Source organism: Pseudonaja textilis, chromosome 12 (genome assembly GCF_049901715.1).
Source record: "Pseudonaja textilis isolate UNSWEBS1 chromosome 12, rPseTex1.2, whole genome shotgun sequence".
Lineage (NCBI taxonomy): Eukaryota > Metazoa > Chordata > Lepidosauria > Squamata > Elapidae > Pseudonaja > Pseudonaja textilis.
This window is the reverse complement of record NC_142001.1, coordinates 1360972-1385830: the sequence shown is the minus strand read 5'-3', so window position 1 is coordinate 1385830 and position 24859 is coordinate 1360972. Positions and strand designations below refer to the sequence as shown.

The 24859-nt window shown below is 40.9% G+C and overlaps 1 protein-coding gene across 1 annotated transcript in view; it reads right to left on the bottom strand.

Moving 5' to 3' along the window:
* Positions 1–6942, bottom strand: part of LAS1L (LAS1 like ribosome biogenesis factor) — a 33950-nt gene extending 27008 nt beyond the window's left edge. The window contains exons 1-5 of the mRNA XM_026703133.2: positions 6775–6942; positions 5802–6043; positions 4391–4516; positions 2142–2211; positions 1966–2047 (exon numbers count right to left, since the gene is read on the bottom strand). Of these exons, the coding sequence (XP_026558918.2) occupies positions 1966–2047; positions 2142–2211; positions 4391–4516; positions 5802–5992 (469 nt within the window). The 5' untranslated portion in view covers positions 5993–6043; positions 6775–6942. The remainder of the gene's footprint in view (positions 1–1965; positions 2048–2141; positions 2212–4390; positions 4517–5801; positions 6044–6774) is intronic.
* Positions 6943–24859: the final 17917 nt, after the last annotated feature.

Here is a 24859-nt window from a genome sequence, read left to right as displayed (position 1 = left end):
TTCTTCTTTCATTTTAAATCTCAGGAAGTAATTCTATGCTTTAGTTATCATTTTTCTTCAGCCCCCTGTATTATTTTATCAAGCTCTTCTTGTTCCGTGTAGAAGCCATATTTTGCCATTTTGAGATTTTGTGCCCTTTCTTCTTGTGTCATTAAATTTATTTTGTGTTTTATTAAGTCTCTTTCTCCTTTATCATTTTGGGGTTCTTTTTGTAACACGAGTTACAATTTTTTAAGCTCTTCCTGCAGTATCGTTTGCTGTTTCCTCTTTTCCTTATTCCTTTGTGCCACATATGCGATCATTAAACCCCGAATATACGCTTTAGTCGTATCCCACAAATTTTGCAATGTTGTTTGTTCTTTTTTGTTTTAAGAAATAATTCCAATTCTTTCCCCATCATTTGCACATAGTTTTTCCTTTAGAGCTCTTTGGTTTAAAGTCCACCTTCTTCTCTTTCCCTGCCCCTTCCACTTCACTTTTAGGGGACTATGATCCACCCAAGTATTTGTCATTACATCTATGTCGTCTTTGTCCCTTCTTAATTCCAGATTCATCCAAACCATGTCAATTCTTGACAAGAGTTATAGGGTTTAAAAAAAAAACGTATATTGGTTCTTCTTTGGATTTAGTTATCTCCATGTATCCTGTAAATTAAGTTCTTGCGTCATCTCGAAGAATGTATTTGGCAAAGTTCTTCACTTCTTATTAAAATCTCCTATTAGGCATATATTTTCATTTTCTATCTCTATTATTTTCCAGTGTAGTTTGTGGTATAAGTCCTTCTGATTGTTATTTGGCGCACATATTACCATAAGCAACATTTGTTTTTAATTTGTTGTTATTTCAGTCAGTTTTCCATCATCAGTTTAGATTTGCTTTGGGCTCAACCACTCTTTTATATATATATCGCTTTACCTCTCTTCTTTTGTTGAGCAAGGGACAGGTGGAGTTTCTCAATTTTGGGGCATTCTAAAATACTACCATGTTGCTTAATATGTACCTCTTGTAGACATATAGTATCCATATTCTGTTTTTGTAGTCTTACTAATATTTGTTTTCTTTTTGCTGGTGAGTTCATTCCATTGATGTTGATAACATCTTTAATTTCTTCCTCCATTTTATCGTTTATGTGCAGTTCTCGGTCCTCTGTTTGTCCTTGTTTCTCTGTGTTCTTGTTTTCACGCCTTCTCTTTCCAAACATTTCATTTCTGACTGTCCTCTCATGTCTTGGTCTGATTCTTTCCCTTCTAATTTCTGTTCTTCTTGGCTCTTATTTTCTATCTCATCTCTGCTGTCTAGTTCTTCCTCTGCAGCTAAATGGTGTTCATAAAACTCCTGCTCTTTGTCCAGGATATCAGTTTTGAATTTCTTACCTTTCCACGTAATCAGCACACTTTCCGGAATGAGCTACCTGAAGAGCACCTTACACTTGACCAGTTGCGAGGAGAGGAAGTGATAGTGTCTTCTTTTTCCCAAATTCTTCTTGGAATTTGTTTTAGGGTTATAATCTCTTTTCCTTTGTAGATCATGGATTCATCCCTTGTCCTATATATTTCATCTCTTGTCATTTTCCTAGCTAACCTCACATGCCTTGGTAGTTTGTGTCGCCTTGCATAGTTTGGGTGGAGTCTATAGACTTCATCTATGTCATCTTGAATTTCCTGCTTGCTTTTTTGGATGGTGTCGGCTAGTAATTCTATCATAATCTTTGATAGGTCTTCCTCCTTATTTTCAAATACATTTTGAAATCTCAAGATTTCTAGAGTGACAACTTCCAGTCCTCTGTTTACAGCTATCCAGCAAGCTGGGTCCTCATTTTACCAACCTCAGAAGGATGGAAGTATGAGTCAATCTTGAGCCAGTGAGGATCGAACTCTTGGCAGTGGGCAGTTAGCCTGCAATAACTGCATTCTAACCACTGCACCACCATGGTAACTTCATAGGAATAAAAAATAATCCTCTTACCTTTTCGGCAAGTCCCCAGCTGGGGAAGGGTGCCATGGGTTAGCTCATGACGGAGATCCACAATCCAGATCGGGATGTTCAGCTTGGAGCAAGAACCAAACGATTATTAAAATCAGAGATGGAATCAATGCAATTATTTCACAGTTCCCAGAGCTTAATAAACTCAAACCTTTTACCTCCTTTGCTAGATGCCTCAGTGGAATGGTGATCTTCTTCTGCTTCCGCTCGGTGATGAGATTCGCAAACCTGTGGGTGATAGAAGTACTGAATGATTTCAGGGAAACAACTTTTGTTTGTTTGTTTTTCATTTGAAACGGAATCAAACCCAGAAAGAAGAACCCTCCCAGTCTTCAGCCACTTTTTTAAAAATTTTTTAAATAATATTTTTATTTTGAATACTAATACAAATATAAATCTAAATACAAAAAAGAGGAAAATACAAATATTACAATGCACCCCCTCCGGAGACCCTTTTTTTTCCCTTGTATTACTTCTTGTATAACAACTAAAAGATATGCAACATATTCCGATTGTGCCCTTATCCCCTCCACTATCTTGAAATCCATATGACCCATAGCAGAGGAGCTGGTTACTTGAGGGGCTGCCTGTCTCCCATAGTATCTGTTTTGCTGATTTGAATTGGCAGTGTTGGCGTGCTCCAGGTTTCTTCACTTTGTTGTTGTTAGCTGTGAAGTCGTGTCTGATCCATCATGACCCCATGGACAATGTTCCTCCAGACCTTCCTGTCCTCTACCATCCCCTGGAGTTCATTTAAGCTCACGCTGACTGCGTCCGTGACTCCATCCAGCCACCTCATTCTCTGTTGTCCCTTCTTCTTTTGCCCTCAATCGTTCCCAGCATTCGGCTCTTCTCCAGTGAGTCCTTCCTTCTCATTAGGTGGCCAAAGTATTTGAGTTTCTTCATTTCAACAGTGTCAGTTCTTGGGGACCCCAGAAGCATGGGGCTTTCCCCAAGATCTGATGGTCCCATTCTTTGATGTTTTGAAAGAGGCTTGAAGATCTGGTTCTTTATCCAGGGCTTTGGCAAGAATGAAGCCTCTTACACTAGATCAGGGGTGTCCAACCTTTCACCTTCCCTGGGCCACATTAGAAGATGAAAATTTGGTTTGGGCCGCATATAAAATAAAATAACAGTAACGATACCTGACCATCCAAAAAAACCATAGAAAACATAGTTAACATATTAAATTTATTTGGAAATGAAGTTAGTGAGATGTTTTTATTATTAATTAAAAATTATTTATTTTTTATCACGGTTTTGTTATCATGGTTTTTTTATCACGGTTTATTTTCCAGCCAAATTTTGCGGGTGGGGGGGGAGCTCGCCCGCCTTGCGCCTACCTCTCCTCCTGCAAATGGCCCGGCTGGATGAGGCAGGATTGGAAGGCAGAAGCAGCAGTGGCAGCGGGGACAAAAGCGGCGGCGGTGGCAGGGGAAGAAGCAGCGGTGGCGGGGGCAGCGGCAGCAGAAGTGGCAACGGGGGCAGAAGCGGCAGTGGGGGCAGAAGCAGCAGCGGTGGCAGGGGAAGAAGCGGCGCGATGGCGGGGGCAGAAGCGGCAGCAGGGGTGGCGGGCGGGGGCAGAAGCGGCGGCGGCAGGGGCAGATGCGGCGGCGGGCGGGGCAGGGCAGAAGCGGCAGCAGGGGCAGAAGTGGCGGCGGCGGTGGGGGCAGAAGCGGCGGCGGGGCGGGGGCAGAAGCGGCAGCGGGGGCAGAAGTGGCGGCGGGGGCAGAAGCGGTGGCGGTGGCAGCAGCAGCAAAAGCAGGAGGTGGCACTCTGACGGCGCCCGCCTTTTCTGTTGCTGCTTGGCCTGGTGCTCGCCTCGCCCCACCCCGCACCTGCCTCTCCTCCTCGCTGGCTCTGGCACGAAGGTTGGGGTGGGCACTGGGCCGCATTACAAGGCGACTTGGGCCGCATGCGGCCCCTGGGCCGCGGGTTGGACAAGCCTGCACTAGATAGTGTGGATTTGTTTCTTTTTCGTTCAGTTCTTGTCATCTTTGAGTCTTCCTGTTCATGTATGTTTCAAAACAGTTTTGGGAGCTGCCCAGAGAAAAGCAATATAGTGATATTCAGAACAACGCAAAATAAACAATTCAGCTACCACCTGAAGCAAGTGGTATGCTCACTTCCTTCATACGGAGTTCATTATCAACAACATTTACTAGCAGAAAAGAGACTGGGTTTGAAGAACTTGCATAGATTCCTATTGTTTTTCAAGGTGTTCTTTGCTCAAAGTTTTCAAGAGTATCTTTAAAGAAAAACTTTCAGAATTCAGAAGCTGTTTTCATTAGAGGTAGAAAAAAGCTTTTTGTACAATGCAACTCTATCTCTTTCCTAGACTCTACAATAAACCTTACACAGCAGCTTCTGTGAGAAGCTTGTTCCCTGAGAAAGTCACAACCCTTACCTCACCAGGGCCAGGCCATAGGTCAAGATCAGTTCGCGGGATTTCAGAACTCCAGAGGCATCTAGGAGCTTACAACGGATCAGATCTGCAGTGCATTCCACAGCTAAAGGCATCTTGGACCCAAACCTAATTTCAGAGTTAAAAACAGTAACATTATGATCTTTTCCATCCAGTGATTTATGTCCCTTCTACTGAAAATCTAGAACACTTTTGAGATTACAAGCATCCTTAAGGAGAACATCAACTGTGGAAGTTCAGTGTTTCTGAAAGTGTTTCTGCAGCAGAGATGAAGGGCCTTCTTAGACATACTGAACTCATTTTGGGAGCCAGTGGTCCACAACAATGCTGAACAACAACCAGTAGACCCCAAAGTTCTCTGCAATGATCAGGAATACACTGGATTTCTCTGTACCCAAAATTAATATGTAAAGAGCTTCTAAGGGAAAAAATATTTACAAAATTGAATACATCTGGCAAATAAGTGACCTAGACATGGAATCCTTGAATACCTATTACAGGTAGTCCCTGACTTACAACCTTTCATTTCGTGATCAAAGTTACAACAGCACTGAAAAAAATGACTAATGACATTACAACCATTGCAGCATCTCGTGGTCACGTGATCATAATTCAGATGCTTGGCAACTGGCTCTTATTTATGATGGGTGTAGTGACATGGGGCCATGTGGTCACTTTTTACGACCTTCTCATGAGCAAAGTCAATGGGGAAGCCAGATTCACTTAACAACCATGTGACTATAATTTAACAACTGCGGCAAATCACTTTACAACTGTGGCAGGACAGGTCATAAAATGGGGCAAAACTCACTTAACAACCACCTCGCTCAGAAACGAAATGCTGTGGTAAGTTGAGGACTACCTGAGGTAAGGACTATTACTGATGCAGCTGAAAGAAAAATGTTGAAGAATAATGTACTAAAACAGTGGTTTTCTACCATGGCAACTTTAAAGTGTGCGGACTTCCACTCTCGAAATTCCTCAGCCAAATGTTGCCAAGTTTGAAAAACACTTTACAAAAAGGTTGGAGAGAACTGCCCAAAGGGGTGGGATGAGTTTCCAATTCAAAATTCAGGCTGCTATCTAAAAAACTCCTCCCCATATAAATTTGCCTTCAAATGATTGCTTGTAAATGCAAGATATGAACTGGTCCTCTCCACTCTCATCTCTCTCCTTGCTCCCCAGATATAACAGTTGCATCACTTAATTAAGGAACGAACCCACGTTTGGGATTCCTACAAAATGCTAACCACAAAAGCTTATCTCAACTAATTTTAATTGTTTAATGTACACATGCAAACAGAACTATTGGGTAATTAACTCATCCTATGGTGCTGAGTGAAAACAAACCCCTCCATGGTGGCAGCTGTTTTCTGTCCGCTTTCCTTCTCACCTGCTCTTCCAGACAGCCACTCTGTCCAGGGCATCTCGTTGCGTCTGGCAGTCCTCACAATACAGCCCCACCATCACTTGGTCCCATTCAGCCTTGCTTTGCCAAGGAACAACATTCCGCGGTCTCTTCAACTGAGGTGCCTCGGCTGCCGGTTTCCATCCTGGCTTTTGATTTCTGGGCTTGCTAGCCATGTTGTTGAAGCTCTGCCCTTCTTCAGCTTCCCAGAATCCGGTGCGACAGATCTACAGAAAGGAAACCAGCCACAAATAAATCTCTCACCAACTAATTCCCAAGTGCTCTACAAATGGTCCTCAACTTACAACCATTCAATGACTGTTCAAACTTACAATAGATGTGAAAAACATGACCTATGGCCGTTTTTCCACACTTACGACCATTGTGGCATCCCCATGGTGATAAGATCAAAATTCAGTGCTTGGCTGAGGAATTCTGGGAGTGGAGTCTGCCCATCTTAAAACGGCCAGATTTGGAAAACACTATAGGTACGGTAGTCCTCAACCTCAACCGAGCCCCAAAATTATGTTGCTAAGTAAGAAATTTGTTAAGCAAGTTTTGTCCCCCTTTTCTCACATTTGTTAAATGAAAATAAATGCAGTTCTTAAGTTAGTTTGACTTTGCTTGTCAGAAGGTCGCAAAAGGGGACCACGTGACATTGCAACCCTCATAAGGGTGTTTCAGTTGCCAAGCATCCGAATGTAAATCGTGTGACCATGGGGATGCTGTAACAGTCGTAAGTGTGAAAAATGGTCGTAAGTCATTTTTTCAGTGCTATTCAGTCACTAAGCGAACTGCTGTAAGTCGACGACTACCTGTATTATTATAGATGATGATGTATACTATGCATGCCCAGCAGACACAACCCCGTGTCGAAACCGCAGCGGGACCAACCTCGTAGCGCCCGGAGAGACCCAACACGCATCTCCCTGGCCACATACACCCGTTTCGCACGTACCTGTTTCGACTGATCCCCCTTCCGTCCACCGCCAGGCCGATCACTCGCGCCCTCTTGGGCCTTTCCAGGACAAAGAGCGCCCGGCGATTCCTCGCCGGAGCCGGAGCAGAACAGACCCAGCAAGGAGCAGCCTCCCGTGGGAAGGAGGCGGTGCAAAGGCGGCGCAGGAAGGGGCGGGAGGATGGGAAAGCTAGCAAATCCCGGTAGGGGGAGGAGGGAAGAAACCAATCGGAGGAGACTCGAGGCGGCCTGTGCAGGAGTGGAAGCGGAAGTTGGTGACGGTGGGTACGATGCCTAGATCGTCCTCAGGACAGGGACTTCCGGCTGTTTCAGGCCGAGCGAGCTCCCCCTCTGGCCTAGAAGTAAAACCTGCAAGAGGAATAGAGTATTGGCTTACTGTATGTTACGTTACGGGCTATCTATATATTATATTTTTATTTTATTGTATATTGTATATATTATATTGCATACAGTATTACATATTATGTAACACATGAGATACACGTGCACGCAGAGGCAATAACATAACAGCACACACACACACACACACACACCCCTTAGTGCAAATAAGCAACACGTTCAGAATGTGCTTAATAGATGGATTTGCAAACTGGCAAATATTATGTAATGTATTTGATTTGTTTGCTTTTTTATTTTTTCTCAAAATGCTTTATGTATATGTATGCAACTTTTTGTTTGCTTACTTAAATAAAGGTTTTTAGATTACATCTTTTTCGAGAGAACAGTGTTTCAGAAATGACCTCACTCTATTTTGGTGGTTGATGGTGTAATGAAAGTAATCTTTTATATATATTGCCCCATTTCAGTAAGAAGCAATTGCATGGATTCATTCAGGATTAAATATTTTCAGGTGTTTATATTCTTTTGAAGTTTATCACATGGGAGTTGACTCCTGGAGAAAGAAAATAGACATGCTCAAAAATCATATTGTTCAGCATTGATTGGAAAGATAAACTTATGACTTCAACAATTCTGTGGTTTGCTGAATTAACTAATATAGATCAGATAACTGTAATGAATTATGACTTCAATTCATTGATATAGTACATTTGTAGATATATATCTTGTATGCTTTTGTTTCTTGTTTCATTTTTTCACAAAACAGAATACAGGTTGTCCTCAACTTACGATCGTTGATTTACAATGAATCAAAGTTAAGGGGGTCTGCAGAGTAAAGAGGCAGGACGCGGCAGGAACAGGTAAAACTCTCTATTTAAGTTTAAGTAAAAAGCCGCTCAGCCATGGCAGGTGCCGGCTTTTGTAGCCGGCACTGTCCAAAGCTTCAGCCACTGACAGGACTTTATTTCTCCCACCAGTAGCTGGGCCAATGAGTGGAGTCTGTTAGCTGACTCCACTCTATGGCCATATTTGGTAATACTTAACAATGACTGCCTTGAAAAAGTGACTTACCACCCATCCTTGAACTCATGACTATCACTCCACAGTCACATGATCACAATTTGGACGCTTGGCAACCAACTCACATTTATAAAGTTTGTAACATCCTGTAGACATGTGATTGCAATTTGCAACCAAACCCAGGGAAGCATCTTGTCTCTGGCCTCTAGCAAAGGATATATATATGAAATACATGGTGAGTTATCCTTTGCTAGAGGCCAGAGACAAGAAGCTTTAATTTGCAACCATAGGGCCTTGCAAGGGGGATATAAAGGACTGAATGAGCTGCACGAGCATTGTGATATCATACAGATGCACAACAAAATGGAATTCTGCAACAGCACCATGTGATGTTTGGATGAAAGCCATGAGCCAGCCCACATGGAATTTTCCCTTTTTCAAAAGTTTTGATTTCAGACATTTCATTTTTTTAGAGCTCTTTTCCTTCCTTAATCAATCAATACATAATCAAGGACCTATCAAGAAGAAAAGCAAACTGCCACCAACACTTGCCAGCCAAGCTAGTGTATATAAAGAGAGAACAAATTCAAAATTGACTAACACTAATTAGGTAATAAACTTCTGCAAGCAAATAACTAGTTCAAGTAGCACCGAGGACTCCACAGCTAAAGTTCCTTTATCAAGTACCTTCCTAATTAGGTCGTTCCTTAATTTAGTAGTTCTCTAATCAAGGAAATATCAAGGAGAAAAACACAGCCAGTTGCACTGATGTTATCTAGTTGGGTAATAAAGAATCTGTAAGAAAACAACCAGGTTTAAATGGCACTATGGACAGTGCCATATGTATGTTCCCCGATGGGGCAAGTTTGCCAAGAAACTTGTTTTCAGACAACTTTTGATAGTCCTGCTTTGCATCATTCCTTCCTTGATCAACTACAAACCTTGCAACTTTAGGAATGGCTGGAAACTCCCATTCTACCAATGGGTTGGAAATGTCATCAGCAGGGGTGGGATCAGACAGGGTTAACTACCAGTTTGGTCATTTACGAGGTTTGGTCATTTACGATGTGCTTCCCTGACGCTGCCAGCCGTGTGCCTGTAAATCATCATCAGCATGCTGCGTGCAGAGAAGCGGCCTTTCAAAAAGCCCTCTTTTCCTGCTTTTTTAACTGCAGCTGTGCCTAGCATGGCAGCTGAAGTTGAAAAAAAAATCAGGAAATAAAGGTCAGGTAAGAGCCCAGGTGGGCGGTGGGCAAAAACATCAGCAGACATAGAACCGTATGAGACCATATGTCTGCTGCTCTTCAGAGCTACCGGTTCTACAGAGGTGGACAGCACCAGTAGAAACCCACCCCTGGTCATTAGTATTAGCGTTCATATTATCATATGTGGTAGACATGTCCAAAAGCAAAAATAAAATGGATACATTGTATTGTATTGTATTGTATTGTATTGTATTGTATTGTATTGTATTGTATTGTATTGTATTGTATTAACCATGCATACATGGTTAGAAAAAAATGATAAAGCAACACATTGAATTTAAACCAGAAATATTTTGTTGGGTATTTTATCAGAATCATATAATAAAGGGAATATATACTTAATTTTACATCTGCTAATGGCAGCAAGAATTGTCTTTGCACAACAGTGGAAAAATGAAGAGATCCCTTTAGATCAGGGGTGTCAAACTCGATTTCATTGAGGGCTGCATCAGGGTTGTGTTTGACCTCAGGCGGCCGGGGTGGGGATGGCCAGCATTATGTCACTTGTGTCCGGGGGCTTAAGATGGCCCGAGTGCTCTGCTAGCAAACACAGGCTCCTGAGCTCCATTTTTGGCTGCGATTTAGCCCCCTGCAACCCTCTGCCAGCGGAAATGGAGCTTGGGAGTGCCACGTGCAACCCTCTTGAGCTCCATTTTCAATGGCAGAGACACCATGGGTCAGTCCTTCACTATTTCCAGGGCAGCCCTGCACGCCAGACCTAAGCACCCCGTGGGTCTTGAGTTTGACACCCCTCCTTTATATGAAAATATTATTTAAAAATATTAGAATGCACAGAGATGGACAGATTAACACTAAAAATAAAGGACAAGGAAGAAACTGAATACTTTTTAACATGGGACCTGTTTTACCAATGGTTAACTAACAGAAACAGAGGTTAGAAATTAAAGAGAGCATCCTTCAGTTAGTTGTTGCTGCTGCTTTATGTTTTCCATAAAGCTGTTTTAGTCAGCCCTAACTTTACAAGTTTTGGTGTTTTTAATTTTGATTGATTCCAAACTTTGGAATTGTATTTTTAATAGTGAAAAGATGTCACAAATATTGTCAAGAAAAAAATGGTTATGGAGACCAGTATAAAATACCAGTAAGGTCTGTAGCTTAAGGTCCGTAGATCCAGTTTTGGTCACCATATTACAAAAAAGATGCTTGGAAAAAATGCAGAGAAGAGAAACTAAAATGATTAAAAGCCTGGAGACTAAAACATATGAAGAACAGTTGTAGTCTAATCTAACGAAGAGAAGGAATAGGGATGACATGATAGTAGCGTTCCAGTATTTGAGGGGTTGTCACAAAGAAGAGGAGGTCAACCTATTTTCCAAAGCACCTGAAGACAAGACAAGAAACAGTGGGTGGAACTAATCAAAGAGAGAAACAATATAGAACTAAGGAGAACTTTCCTAACAGTGAGAACAATTTAACCAGTGGAATGGCTTGCCTACAGAAGTTGTGGGGGCTTCATCACTGGAAGTTTTTAAGAAAAGACTGGATAGAGACTTGTCTGAAATGGTGTAGAGCAAAGGTGTCAAAATTGCATCCCGTGAGCCGGATGTATCACATGCTGGCCACGCCCACCTCTGGTTTAGCGAAGGAGGAAAAGTCATGACCTGTCATGTGATGATAACATGATACTGTGAGTTTGACACCCCTGGTATAGAGTCTCCTACTTGAGCAGGGGGTTGGACTAGAGTATCTCCATGGTCCTTTCCAGCTTATTCTATTCTAAACTCAGAAGAGCATCTTTCTGTGCACAGGTGAGTCACATTAGTGGCAATATGGTGATCAGACAGCAGAGGCCCTGCATCATTCAATTATTTTCTGTATCTGGATGGTCATGCTGGCTGGATTGTAGATTGTAGCTTCACTTCAAAGCATCAAAATGAGTTGAGTTGATTCGGCCAGCCTCTTCGGCTCAGTGAAAAAGGGGCTCCTGTTGTTGACTGGGGGGGGTTATATTAAGGGAGAAGCAGGGGAGCTGTTTTATTTCAGCATTTTGAAAGAGAACATTGCTTTAATCAAAGGATTGTTGTCTTGTTCATCTCCTTTGAAACCCAAAACACTCATTCAGGTTAGTGACATGCTTTCTGATTAAATGCAACAACAAGCTCCTCCCCCCTTAAAAAAAATTAACACCACAACCACCTATGGCCATGATGGCAAATCTATGGTACGTGTGTCAGAAGTGGCATGAAGAGCCATTACTGCCAGCACACAACAGCTGATTGTCGGGTATCTGGAATGCATGCGTGGGGTGTAGGTATGTGCAGGAGATGAGTGCACATGCGCAGAGACGTGCGCACGGAGGGTTGCTCGCGCATGTGCAGAGATGTGCGCCTGCATGGAGTCATGTTCACATGCGCAAGGGGCATGGGCAGACCCATGTGCATTGCCTTCTGGGTGAGTGTACGTGAGCGTGTGATAGGAATGTAAGTCACCTAACAGTTGGGTTGCAAAATATATAAACCAGGATAGACATTTTAATACTGTCTCTTTAAGGGAATGCTAAAATGGTAATTGGGTGTGGTTCCTCAAATGGCCATAAGATGGAGCCAGAAACCTAGGTTGTTCTGTTCTGTTGTTGCTGAGAGAGTTGCCATTCCTGCATTTCCCTATTGATTGTTGCTGATTGTCATTATTCTTGGATTTGTTGTAAGTCTGTTACTGAACTGTTTTTGATACTGGACTTTGTTATTGGATTATCCCTGGACTAAAAACCTGACTGCTATAACCGTGAATGACTTGGACTGTTTGTTTGGACTTTGCTTAAACGTTTATTGGAAGTAAAAACCTACATTTTATTATACAGTGTATCTATGTGCTGGTTGTGTGTTATTCTTCACCACTCTCACTACGTCTCCCTGTATGTGCTCATTCTCCTAACAGGGAATTACCTCAACACTGGTTATGGGCCCAGGCCATACCAGGCTCAGATAACTGAGAGTTGGTGTGAATGCATAGTACTGTATATAGACAGCTGTTTACTGTTTAATTGTGATTTACTGTCCTGGTAAAGATGGCACAAATCACTTCAACAAGTCTATCACTGATAACCTGGTTGGATGGAACAAACTATGTTTCCTGGTCTATGAAGTGCAGTCTACTTTTGCATAGAGAAGGGTTATGGAATACAGTTCAAGATCCACCGGATGTAAATGCTTGGGATCCAGATGATGAGGATGATGCCAAGAAGCTTGCTGACTTTAAATGAAACAATGAACAAGCTTTTTGTATAATTGGACTAACACTGAGTGACCAGCAGCTAGTCCATATTCGTGGAGAAGAGTCTGCTGCTAAGTGTTGGGAGAATTTGAAGAGGATTTATGTTCGTGACAGTGTAGGTGCACACATACATCTTTCGCGTAAACTGTTTAGAGCATGTCTTCTGAAAGGTGGATATATGTTAGCTCATTTGAACTTCATGAAAAGAACTTTTCAAGAGCTACATGAAAAGGAAATGGTATTTTCAGAGCTGCATCAAGTTTACATCATTCTTTCCTCACTGGATGAAAGTTATGATGATTACGTATCTTCACTGGAAGTCCTGCCTAGAGATAAACTGACATTGATTGACATAACCGGAAGATTGTTAGAAGAGGCAAGAAGATGGCTAGCCAGGGACCAACTGAGGAAGGAACAACCACAAGAAGAGGATTTGTCTTCAACTGCCTATACTGTTAGGAAATGTTTTTCTTCTGGGGCTAGGGGACATATAGTTAGATTCTGTAAGAAGGGAAAACAACAGAATACTGGTAATCACCAGAAGGCTAAGAAGAATGTTAGTTTAGCTATGTCTAACCATTCAACTGTAAACCATGATTTGTGGGTTGTTGATAGTGGAGCATCGCAGTGCATTACTAGAAATAGAGAGAGGTTTGTAAAGATGTTTACAAGTAAGCAACATGTATCATTGGCAAATGGATGGAAGATGAAAGCGTCTGGTGAAGGTACTGCATATTATTCTTGTGTAAATGAGCATTTAACTATGTTATATGTACCTAAACTGAAATTTAATTTGTTATCAGTAAGGGCTTTAGTTAATCTTGGTTATGTAGTAACCTTTAGGGGAGATAACTGTATAATAGAGAAAGAGGGTAAAAGTGTTACTGCTACTATAGAGAATGATTTATATGTGATACATGATGACCAGTTGAAGATGGTTAACTGAAGATGGTTTATAACAATGTTAAGCCACATGATGAATGTATACATTTACTACATAGATGTCTGGGGCACATTAATTTCAAAATGTTGAAACAAACTGTTGAATTGTCAGAGGGAGTAAAATTAAAACCCTGTAGTAAGTACTTAAACTGTAATGCCTGTAATCAGGAGAAAAGCAAGGTTGCTCCAGCAAACAGACTTAATGGGTTTAAGACCAAAGAACCTTTAGAGGTTGTGTTTGCTGACATAATTGGTCCTAAGAAACCCAGTTTGGGAGGTGTCTGCTATGTTTTGAGTATAATGGACTCACAGTACGGTTTCTGCTATCTCATGAAAAACAAAACAGAAACATTCCAATATTTCTTTAACTGGCTAAGATTTGCTGAGAGAAAAATGAGGAGTAAAGTAATTACTTTAGTTACTGATAATGGGACTGAGTTTATTAACAAGAGATTCCAAACTATGTTGAAATTGGCTGGTATCGAGCATAAATGTTCTGCACCTTACAGACCACAACATAATTTGTTTGTAGAACGAAGAGGGCAAACATTACAAGCCATGTCTCGCACTATGTTATCTGATTCAGGTTTGCCTGAAACACTGTGGGGTGAGGCCATAATGTGTAGCAATCATGTGTTAAACAATATGGTGAATACAACAACTGGTGAATTGCCATTCACTCGTTGTCATGGCAGAAAACCAAATTTAAGTTACCTACACACATTTAGAGCTCCAGCATGGGTGCATATTCCCTCACAAGTAAGACTGAAAGGGCAACATAGAGCTAAGAAATTATTTTTTGTAGGTTACGAAGCCAACCATAGATCGTTTAGATTTTGGGATCAAGGCACAGCTCATGTTTACTGCAGCGCTTGTGCTAAATTGACTGACTGCTATAACCATGAATGACTTGGACTGCTTGTTTGGACTTGGCTTAAACATTTATTGGAAGTAAAAACCTACATTTTACTATACAGTGTATCTATGTGCTGGTTGTGTGTTATTCTTCACCACTCTCACTATGTCTCCCTGTGTGCGCTCATTCTCCTAATGGGGAATTACCTCAACAGCGTACAAGCATAAGTGCATGTGCAATTATCGGCACAGGAGCCCACCTATGGCCACCATCCTGCCCCAGATACTTGTGGCCTTCACCATCTCAGTTCACAAAATATACTTGATGTCTTTCTGAATGTCCCTCTAAATTGGTTTTGCCAGCAGGCTTGGGATCTCATGAAAATGGGGATTTCTTCAATCTTCAGTCAGAATAAACCTGGAAGGGACCTTTGAGATCTCCTAGTCCAGTCCAACCCCTGCTCAAGCAGGAGACCCTGCACCATTTCAGAGACTGTCCAGGCTCTTTTTAAAAACCTGCAGTGTTGGAGTACCCACATCTTCTGAAGGCAAGTTATTCCACTGATTAATTGTTCTCACTATTAGGAAGTTTCTAATAGAAATAATGTCATGTGATAATTTCATGAGCTTGCTGCATTGTGGGTAACATCCAGTGCTCCGATTTAAACCTTCAGTCTTTTATAAAAATAATATTAAAATATTAATTGTAGAGTGTTTTTTCTTGTAATTGGATTTTATGGAGTTGTTTATAGAACAACTCCAGAGTCACATTTTGTGAGATGGACAGCAGACAAATATAATAAATAAAAATATACAAATCCCTCAAACTAGATTAACCGGTCTCTGTTGCTGAATTCACATAGGATTTTTGAGCAGAGAAATAAAGCTGTTTTCCGCAACTTGCTGAGGCAACTGCGAGTTTGAACTACAAACTGGCTATCCCCATTCTAGCCCAAGGCATAACTCAAAATAGTGGGTTGAACTCAATTCAGCGAGAAAATGCCACTTTTGACACACAGCTCAGATTTCAAAAAGAAGCACAAATTCATGTTCCCCGGGGTGGGAAACTCTGAAAAACCACTTCATTTTTGGATCTGAGCTTTCCCTGAGGAGTTATCCCAAAGTATAACTCAAAATGGTGGGTCGAACTCAATTCAGCCAGAAAATGCAACCTTTGACGCAGAGCCTGGATTTCAAAAACAAGCACGTATTCTTGTTCCCCAGGGTGGAAAACATTGAAAAAACCTCTTCATTTTCAGATCCAAGATTTCCCTGAGGAGTTATCCCAAGGCATATCTCAATGGTGGGACGAACTTAATTCAGCCAGAAAATGCCACTTTTGACACAAAGTTCAGATTTCAAAAAGAAACATATATTCATGTTCCCCAGGTGGGAAATGTTGAAAAACTACTTCAAGTTCTGGATCCGAGCTTTCCTTAAGGAATTAGCCAAAGGCATATCTTAAAATGGTGGGTCAAGGCTTCCGGTGGTGATGTCATGGTGAAAGGGGGAAAGGAGAATGGTTTCAATCCCTGGACCTCATTTTTTTGCTTTTGGGAATCCTTCAGGGGTGTGAAGAGCCTGGAGAGCTGAGTGGAATAGAGGGGAAGCCTGGATGATGGCGAGGTGAAAGGCAATCACCTGCTGCCATGAAAGGAATCTCCTGAAACCCAAAATGAAAGTGCCTGTCATACCAGTATGACAGACCCGAGGCCATGACTAAGCTACAGATAAAAAGGAAGTGAAGATATTGTTAACAGACCATGTCATTAAAGCTAATCAGAAAATGCCAGAGGTGCAACAGTGGTGATTTGCCAAAAAGAAAGTGAATCCTCAATACCTACTGAAAAAGGAAGCTCCAGCAGATGGGGAATCCCCGAAGAACGGGTGGCAATTTAGTGGAACGAGCAGTGAATCAGCAAGTTAGTTCAGACTGAAAGGACTGAGAAAAGAGAGGACATAAAACTTCGAGTGAAGGATTCCAGGAGGAGGCAAAGAAAGACGAGTGGACATGCAGAGGAGGATTAAGAGGGAAGAAAGGATTCAAAAGATTTAAAGAAGAAATCTGGAGAGTGGAGGCAGCGAAGCTAAAAGGAAGGAAAGGGCAAGATCAGTGACGTGGTGAGAGAGGAATGACTGGACTGACATTTGATTGAAAGAGGCAGTGAGAGCTACGAAGTGCAGAGAAGGGAACGATCAGACGGACACTTAGATTAAAGGTGATCAGAAGAAAAAAGTTGAGAATCCAGTTGGAAAGTGTGAAGTGAAAGAGGGAGAAAAGAAACAGAAAGTGGCAGAAAGAAAATAGAAAGTAAAGATTTGAAGAAAGAGGACAAAGGAACGCCAGAGACAACAGAACAGAAGGACAGTCTTTGATGGTGCTGACAATGAGTGTTTAAGTAAAAAACTCTGGACTACTTGTTAAGCTTAAATTAAGAAAAGTCAAGAAACCTTGGAAAAAATATAGACTTACAGATATTGTTTGATTATACATACAAAAGTTATATAGTTACAGTTACATATATTTATTATTATAAATACAGTGTTACATTTGTATTGAAATATTTATACTATTCCTATACTCATATATTAGGTTCTTATTTGTAATCATATTCTCTCTTTGTAATAGGAATATTGATTAATTAGATTGTTAAATTGATAAGAATGTTACAACTATTTCACCTATTGAAACATTAATGAATTATTTTAAAGATAATTTAAGATAACTATTATTCAATAGAATTAATTAAGAACATTCAGCATACGGATTCAAAAGGAAATAACACATTATATTGTATAAATAAGATAAGAACAGTGAGAAAAAGCTTGGCTGAGAGGTAAATATTGGTGATGTATATGCTTTGTGATTGGTAGAGATATAGTAAATTTGAAAGGTTTAAGTATTTAAAATAAGGAAAACCTGAGAGGTTGGAGTAAGTTATAAAACAGAAATAAGTAGAGAAATTAGTTTTAAAAAAGAGATTAACCTAAACTAACTCTTAAAATAAAATATAAAGTGGATGGTAATGTGGGCAGAAGTAAACAGAAGCTTAAGAAATATGACAAATGCCATAACATCAACCTTGAAAACGATAAAGAAGACAACATCCAACCCAGCACTGACAGTCTCATCTCCAGCTGGCCAGAAGATGATCGATGATCAACTTCTAATATGCAAACACTAAAAGCATCGTTGTTGGTGATCCAAGAAACCATGATGAAGATGCAGGAGAATATGTCAAAGAATCATGTGGAAATGAAGGGGAACATTAATAAACTAGAAGATAAAGTAGACATATACAACAAACTATTGAGAAGAATGAGCAAAAACTACAAGTAGTGGAAATCAGATCAGAACAAAATGAGAAGAAAGTTAGTAGACAGAAAAATGATGACAATGAATAAGGAATTAGAGGAACAAATTATCCACCTGGAGATGGATCATGCTGCTTTTTCCGTGAGGTTCCAGAATGTTATGGAGAGCAAAGAGGAAGAGCTGAGCATCATCATGGCAGACCTAATTGCACCAGCTCTACAAAGAGACAGTCAAGAGATCCTGCTATGGATCAATGGATTTGATTTCTAACGTAAAAGAAGTAAATATTGAAACAAGTACTTGGGTGGATCACAACCCAATATGAATTGAGTGACAAGGACAGAGGAAAAGATCTAGATGGACTTTGAATAATACAATATCGGAAGAAAAAGAATTTACACAAAAGATGGAAAGGGAATTGGCCCTCTTCTTCAAGGAGAATAATAAAGAGGACACCTCATTGCAAAACCTATGGGATACAATGAAGGCTTATGCCAGAAGTCTGATAATAGATTTCACAAGGGGAAAAAATATTAAGAAAAGACGAACACAACCGAGGTTAGAGGAGGACTACAGGAAACTTGAAAAGGACTTACAAAAATATCCACAAAAAAAGAATGTCAAAATCAAATGGACATAATTAAACATAAAACGGGGCTGATGGAAATACAAGAGTTAGCCCAAAAATTAGAAGTGCTAAACAAAACTTTTTTGAAAACGCAAATAAACCAGGCAGATGGTTGGCATATAAGTTGAAAGGAGAGAGAGAAACGAAAAAGATCATGCAATTAATAGATGATCAAGGAAAGGCATGTAATGGAATCGATGAAAAGAAAAAGATAATACAAAAATACTATGAAGAATTATACAACCAAGAGAATATTGATGAAGAAAAAGTGAAACAATATTTGCAAAGAGTGAAGTTACCTCAGATATCTGAGGAGATTAAGATGTTAGAAGGAAAAATAATGATGATGGAATTAACTGAGGTGTTAAAGAGATAAAATACTGGAAAGGCACCGGGACCAGATGGGCTGCCAGCGGAATTCTATAAAACCTTACAGGAATCTTTAAGTATTCCAGTGCTAGATGTGATTAATGAAGGCTTGTCAGAAATTAAAATACCCAAACTATGGACAGAGGGGTACATTACTCTAATATCAAAAGAGGATACTGACCTGGAACAAATTAAAAATTATCGACCTATTTCCCTGTTGGACTCAGATTACAATGTTTTTGCTTCAATAATGGCAGAAAGACTTAAGAGACATTTGAATAATTTTATACATGTTGATCAAAATGGATTTCTGCCGAAGATGCAAATAAAGGATAATTTGAGAATAATTTTGAATACATTGGAATATTATGAAACACATTCTGAGAAATAAATGGCCTTAGTGTTTTTAGATGCAAAAAAAGCTTTTGGTAATGTAAATTGGCAGTTTATGATATCACAAATGGAACAAATGGGACTTGGTGGAAAATTTGTTGAAGCTATAAAGACAATATATTATAAGCAATCCGCCAAAGTAATGATAAATGGGGATTTAACAGATAATATTAATATTAGAAAAGGAACTAGACAAGGATGCCCATTGTCGCCTTTGCTGTTTGTCTTGACCATTGAAATATTAAATAGAAACATCAGACATGATAGTGAAATAAAAGGGATGAAAATAAAAAAAGAGGAATATAAACTACAAGTACTTGCAGATGATCTGGTTTTTATATTAGAGAAGCCATTAAAAACAGCACCTGAACTAATAGAGAAGATTGAAGAATATGGACAAGTAGCAGGATTGAAAATAAAGGTAAAACTAAGATTTTAGTTAAAAATAAGGTGGAAAAAAAAAAGAAGGAACTGATGGAGAGATTGAATATTGAGATCGTAAATAAAGTTAAATGCTTAGGAATACAATTGACAGCAAAAGGTGGAACACTCAAAAAAGATAACTATCATAAACTCAAACAAAACATTGCGACAGATTTGAAAAAATGGGAAAACTTTCCTGGCTGAACTGAGCTCTACCCACCATTTTGTGATATACCTAGGGATAACTCCTCTGGGAAAGCTCGGATATGAAAAGGAACCGGTTTTTCCAACGTTCTCCACCCTGTGGAGCAAGAATATGTGCCTTTTTTTTGACATCTGAACTCCGTGTCCACAGTTGCCTTTTGTGGCTGAACTGAGTTCTACCCACCAGGTTGTGAGATGCCTTGGGACAATTCCTCCAAGAAAGATTGGATCTCAAAAGGAAGCAGTTTTCAAAACATTTTCCACCCTGGGGAGCAAGAATATGTGCCTGTTTTCAACATCCGAGCTCTGCGTCCAAAGTTGCCTTTCCAGGCCGAACTGAGATCTACCCCTATGCTGTGAGGTGCCTTGAGACAACTCCTCTGGGAAGGCTCTGATCCGAAAAGGAAGCCGTTTTTCCAACGTTCTCCATCCTGGGGAGCAAGAACATGGGCTTGTTTTCGACATCCGAGCTCTGTGTCCAAAGTTGCCTTTTCTGGCTGAACTGAGTTCTACCAACCATGTTTTGAAGTGCCTTGGGACAACACCTCTGGGAAAGCTCAGATCCGAAAATGAAGTGGTCTTTCCAACATTCTCCACTCTGGGGAGCAAAAATATGGGCTTGTTTTTGACATCCAAGCTCTGTGTCCACAGTTGCCTTTTGTGGCTGAACTGAGTTCTACCCACCACATTGGGAGGTGCCTTGGGGTAACTCCTCAGGGAATGCTCAGATCCGAAAATGAAGTGGTCTTTCCAATGTTCCTCCACCATGGGGAGCAAGAATATGGGTTTGTTTTTGACATCCAAGCTCTGCGTCCAAAGTTGCCTTTTCTGGTGGAACTGAGTTTTACCCCTATTCTGTGAGGTGCCTTGGGACAACTCCTCCGGGAAGGCTCTGATCAGAAAAGGAAGCCGTTTTTCCAACATTCTCCACTCTGGTGAGCAAGAATATGGGCTTGTTTTCAACATCCAAGCTCTGCACCCAAAGTTTCTTTCCCTCGAGGGCTTGTTTTTTCAGGCTTCCCCCTTGACAGGTGATTCAGCTTTCAAGCAGGGGTTTTCGAACAGCACTCAGCTGCACAGTGCCCCTCCTGTCTGCATTTGAAGCAGGCAGATGCTTTTGGCATGAGGGCCTTTTGTGGTTTGAATGGCTCTTGCTTCCCCTGGCATGGGGATCTCTTCCACACTGTCCCTGTCCAGTACTGGTTTCTGGCCATGTCGATCTCCACCTCTTCAGCTAGGATGCACCAACCATGCAGGTGGTTTGGGACCTCTCAGGCTAGGCAGGCATTGTAGAGGTCAATGTTCAGTCTGTCTTTAAACCAGCTCACCAAGATGTTTTCTGGCCAGTCTACATGGCAGGCAAGGTCTCGGAACTCTTCAGTGTATTCAGCCACCAGCTGATGGCTCTGCTTCACATTCTGATGCAGTTGTAGGCTTTGCAATCTGCCATGGGTTTCTTTGAAACGGTGGTGCACAGACATCATGAAACGGTTGAAGTTCCACAGCTTGGGGCCATCGGCATTGTGGAGGGTCACCATCCACTGGGTGGCCAACCCTTCCAGGGCTAAGGAGATGATATTTATCAGAATGGTCAAACAAATGGCAACTTCAAATCTCAACAAATAAATGCTCTGTCCCTGTTCGCAGGGATCTGCGTTGCATGGGGTGGGTTTTCTGGGATGGCTGATGCTTGGGGGGGCATCCATTTGGTTGGTGGTTGCCACATCTGAGGTGATGGCTCTGGGTCTGTCAATGGCTGCTGCTGCCTTGGGTGAGGGTGACTCCTCTAGTTCTCCCATCCCAGCTGTTTTTCTTCCCCACTCCAAACAACCACCTAGGCTTCTTGCAGCCTTCCAAGATGTCCTCGATGTCCTCGATGGGGCAGATGGAACTTGCTTCTGGCTGGGTGGTGGTAGAGGTTTCACCCCAGCATTCTCTTCTCCTTGCTCAGATATGATTTGCAGGGTCCCCTTAGTAGAGCGAATTTGCTTCTCTGGGTTGACCACTTTTGCAGATTCTGTTTTATGTAAGGGTCTGCCTCTCCTCTCTGTTCAAGAAAGTAAAGACTATTGAAACTTCAGCATTTGAAAAGGAACCTTTTAGTGAAAGAGAGTGATTGCAGAACAAAGGAAAGCAGGATCTAAAGTCCCACTCAGGCAATATCCAGTTAGGATAAAGTAATTAGATAAAGTAGTCAACCTCAGCCCAAAGTTGAACGAGCCAATCCACAGATGCAAAGATGTTGGTAGAATGGCCAGCCTAAGAAAGAGATAAGCAATTTCCAGGCTTCAGGACTGAGACAAAATACATGGCCCTCTCCCTTATTACATTCCCCCAAAGGGAAATCAAGCTTAGGGCACATAGGTGCCAGGATAAAGACTATAAACTAGGGGGATACAGGATATATGGGAAATAGGAAAATAGCAATAAGCTAATAAATGTATCCAGGCCCCTCCTCTTCTCTTGAACTGATGTGGAAGTTCAAAAGTTGCCAATTGGCTCAACAAGCTGATATTTCAGTTCATTTCAGGGCACCAATTGAATCGTCTACAAATCGGATTTCCAGATGGAAGCTTCACATAGTCCTGCCACTTGGTGGAGTGTGTTTGTCTTTGTGGGGAGTGTGTTTGTGTGGGGAGCTCTCTTTCCCTGGATGAGTGCAAGCACACCCCAAAGTGCCACATCTGGATTTTGCACAGAGCAGAGGGATTAGCTCATAGATTGTCCCCTTCTATCAGTGATTCTGTGAAATTATTAACACCCATCAATGTCGTCATCTCCCAATATGTCCTGGATACAACCCTCTCCTCTCCCCCATCTGTGCTTAATACATTGCCAATTTTAATCCCTTATACATCATACTGCACAGTGGGTCAGTGAGGTTTTAATCCTCTATTATACAGCAACAAGAATTAAAAGGGTCCAGATGGTCAATCCTCAAGAAAGAAACAGTTTCTCTATATTGTGTATCTGTGTGTGTGTATCAGAGGGAGGGAGGGTAGTGAAGTGTGGAGGAGAGATTGGGTCCACCTAGTGTTTTAAATCAACATATGATTTACCTGATTGTGATTTAGCATATTAAAGTAAGCAAACATGATTTTTAAATTGTTTATAAGTTTGGCATTTAGATGTAAAACTTAGATTGCTCTGACAGCTGTCCAAACCTTAGTAGGTGTCACACTTCAAGGTTGATCATGGTCGGGAAACAAATATTCTATGGTTGCTAAAAACTTGATCTTGAAAGTCTGTCAGAGATTCTCTTGTGATAAAGAAAATCAAGATAGGTCAATTCTGAGTTTCTTTCTCACTCTTTCCTTGCTTTCAGGGTTAACCTGGCCTTCACCTAACAGCTGCTAGGGCCATCTTTGAGGGCCATCTCTATCTCCTTTTTGTAGAGGAGTACCTCTACAAGAGCTTGTTGGGACTCTACCACCAAACAGAAATAGGACCAGATCAAATTATTTGAAAATTAGCAGGAAATTAGCAATAATGACCTAGCATTAGCATGTTATACAGTCTTCTGTACTGTGGCTCATTCAACAAACCTTTGTTGGGTTAGTCAAGCAAGGCAAAACTCATTAAAGTATTTTCACTGGAGAAGAATTAATTATACGTCTAAATGTATTTGTTATGTGTGGTAGGTTTATTTGAGAGAGAATGAATGAGACAGACCCATCATGCATGACCATGAATGATCTGAGGTAGTGCAGATCTCAGCTTCAAGGCAAAAGAAAAGATCCTCATTTGTGAGGAGATTGAAGAAATTCTTCCACAAATGTGATCTGGTCTGGATTCTAGATTCTGGTTAATAGAAAGACCTTATAGAGAGAATCTGGCCAACCAAGAGATATTTTGCCTGATGATGAATTGAAAAGGGTCACACAGGCAGAATGGTTTCTATGCAACCACTCACCAGCTTCTCCAAAGGCAGAAGAGATAAATATCTACTGTCAGAGACAGATAAAGAATATAAGGAGTGGAGAAGATATATGAAATTTAGAAGGGAGAAAATGAAATAAACAGTTCTGGGACTTTATAACAGAATCTTCAGATTTTATTGGAAAATGTGAGACAGAACTAGAAAGCTTTTGAACTGAATGATCTAATAAAAAGTTTATTTTCCATGAAATTAATAGTCAGTTGGACATGTTTGTCCGCTTTTCTATACATTTGTTGCTTCTAATATTCTTCCAAGGGAATTACTTGGCTGTCTCTTCCAAGAATTCTAATCACAGTTCTTAGCTGCAAGCCAAAAGCTTGGCCTCATTAAATTTTGGATTCTAGTGTCCATTGCTCTTTGGTCATGTACTATCAGCATTGCATTTCAACATTTACAATGCTACCAATTTTCTACCCATTCTATGCTGTAGCCTTTTGTTCTTTGAGTTCAAAAGCTCATAGCTTGAATATAAAAATGTAAAGGAGGAACTACTTGCTATTCATAGGAATTAACATATCGGACCCAATCTTTATAATCATTAGTTCAATCCAATTTGAGTATTTAATTGATTCAGAAAATTGCTTCAAACTGATTTGATTTTCCAGATTAATTGGGGGGGAGCAGAAAGTCCACATCTTTCCAACAGATCAGTGGCATTGGATTTGATTCAGTGACTCCATTATATTACTAATTAGATTCAGAAATCTAATTTGATTTGGAAATTTGAGTAGAGTCAGATCAAATCAAGTTGCTCCTTGTCTTACTGTGCCATGACATTCCAACTGTTATCTCCACTCCACAATATATGGTGGATACAGAGCCAATTTGGTCTAGTTCTAAGAGCTAGAAACTGGGAGACTCTGAGTTCTAGTTCCAATCTTAGACATAAAGCTGAGTCACTTTGTCTCCCTCAGTCCTAGGAAGAAGGCAATGGCAAACCATTTCTGAAATCCTGCCAGGAAAACTGTAGGGACAGCTCCAGGCAGTCACTTGACTTGAAGGAGAAACAACAGAACAACAACAAACAATCCTGCTGGCATAGGTCATCTCAGAACTACTGCGTCACATCTTTCAAAAATACTGGAGCACCGGGGAACCACCAGAGGACTCTGTTGCATTAACAGAGGGGTACAACC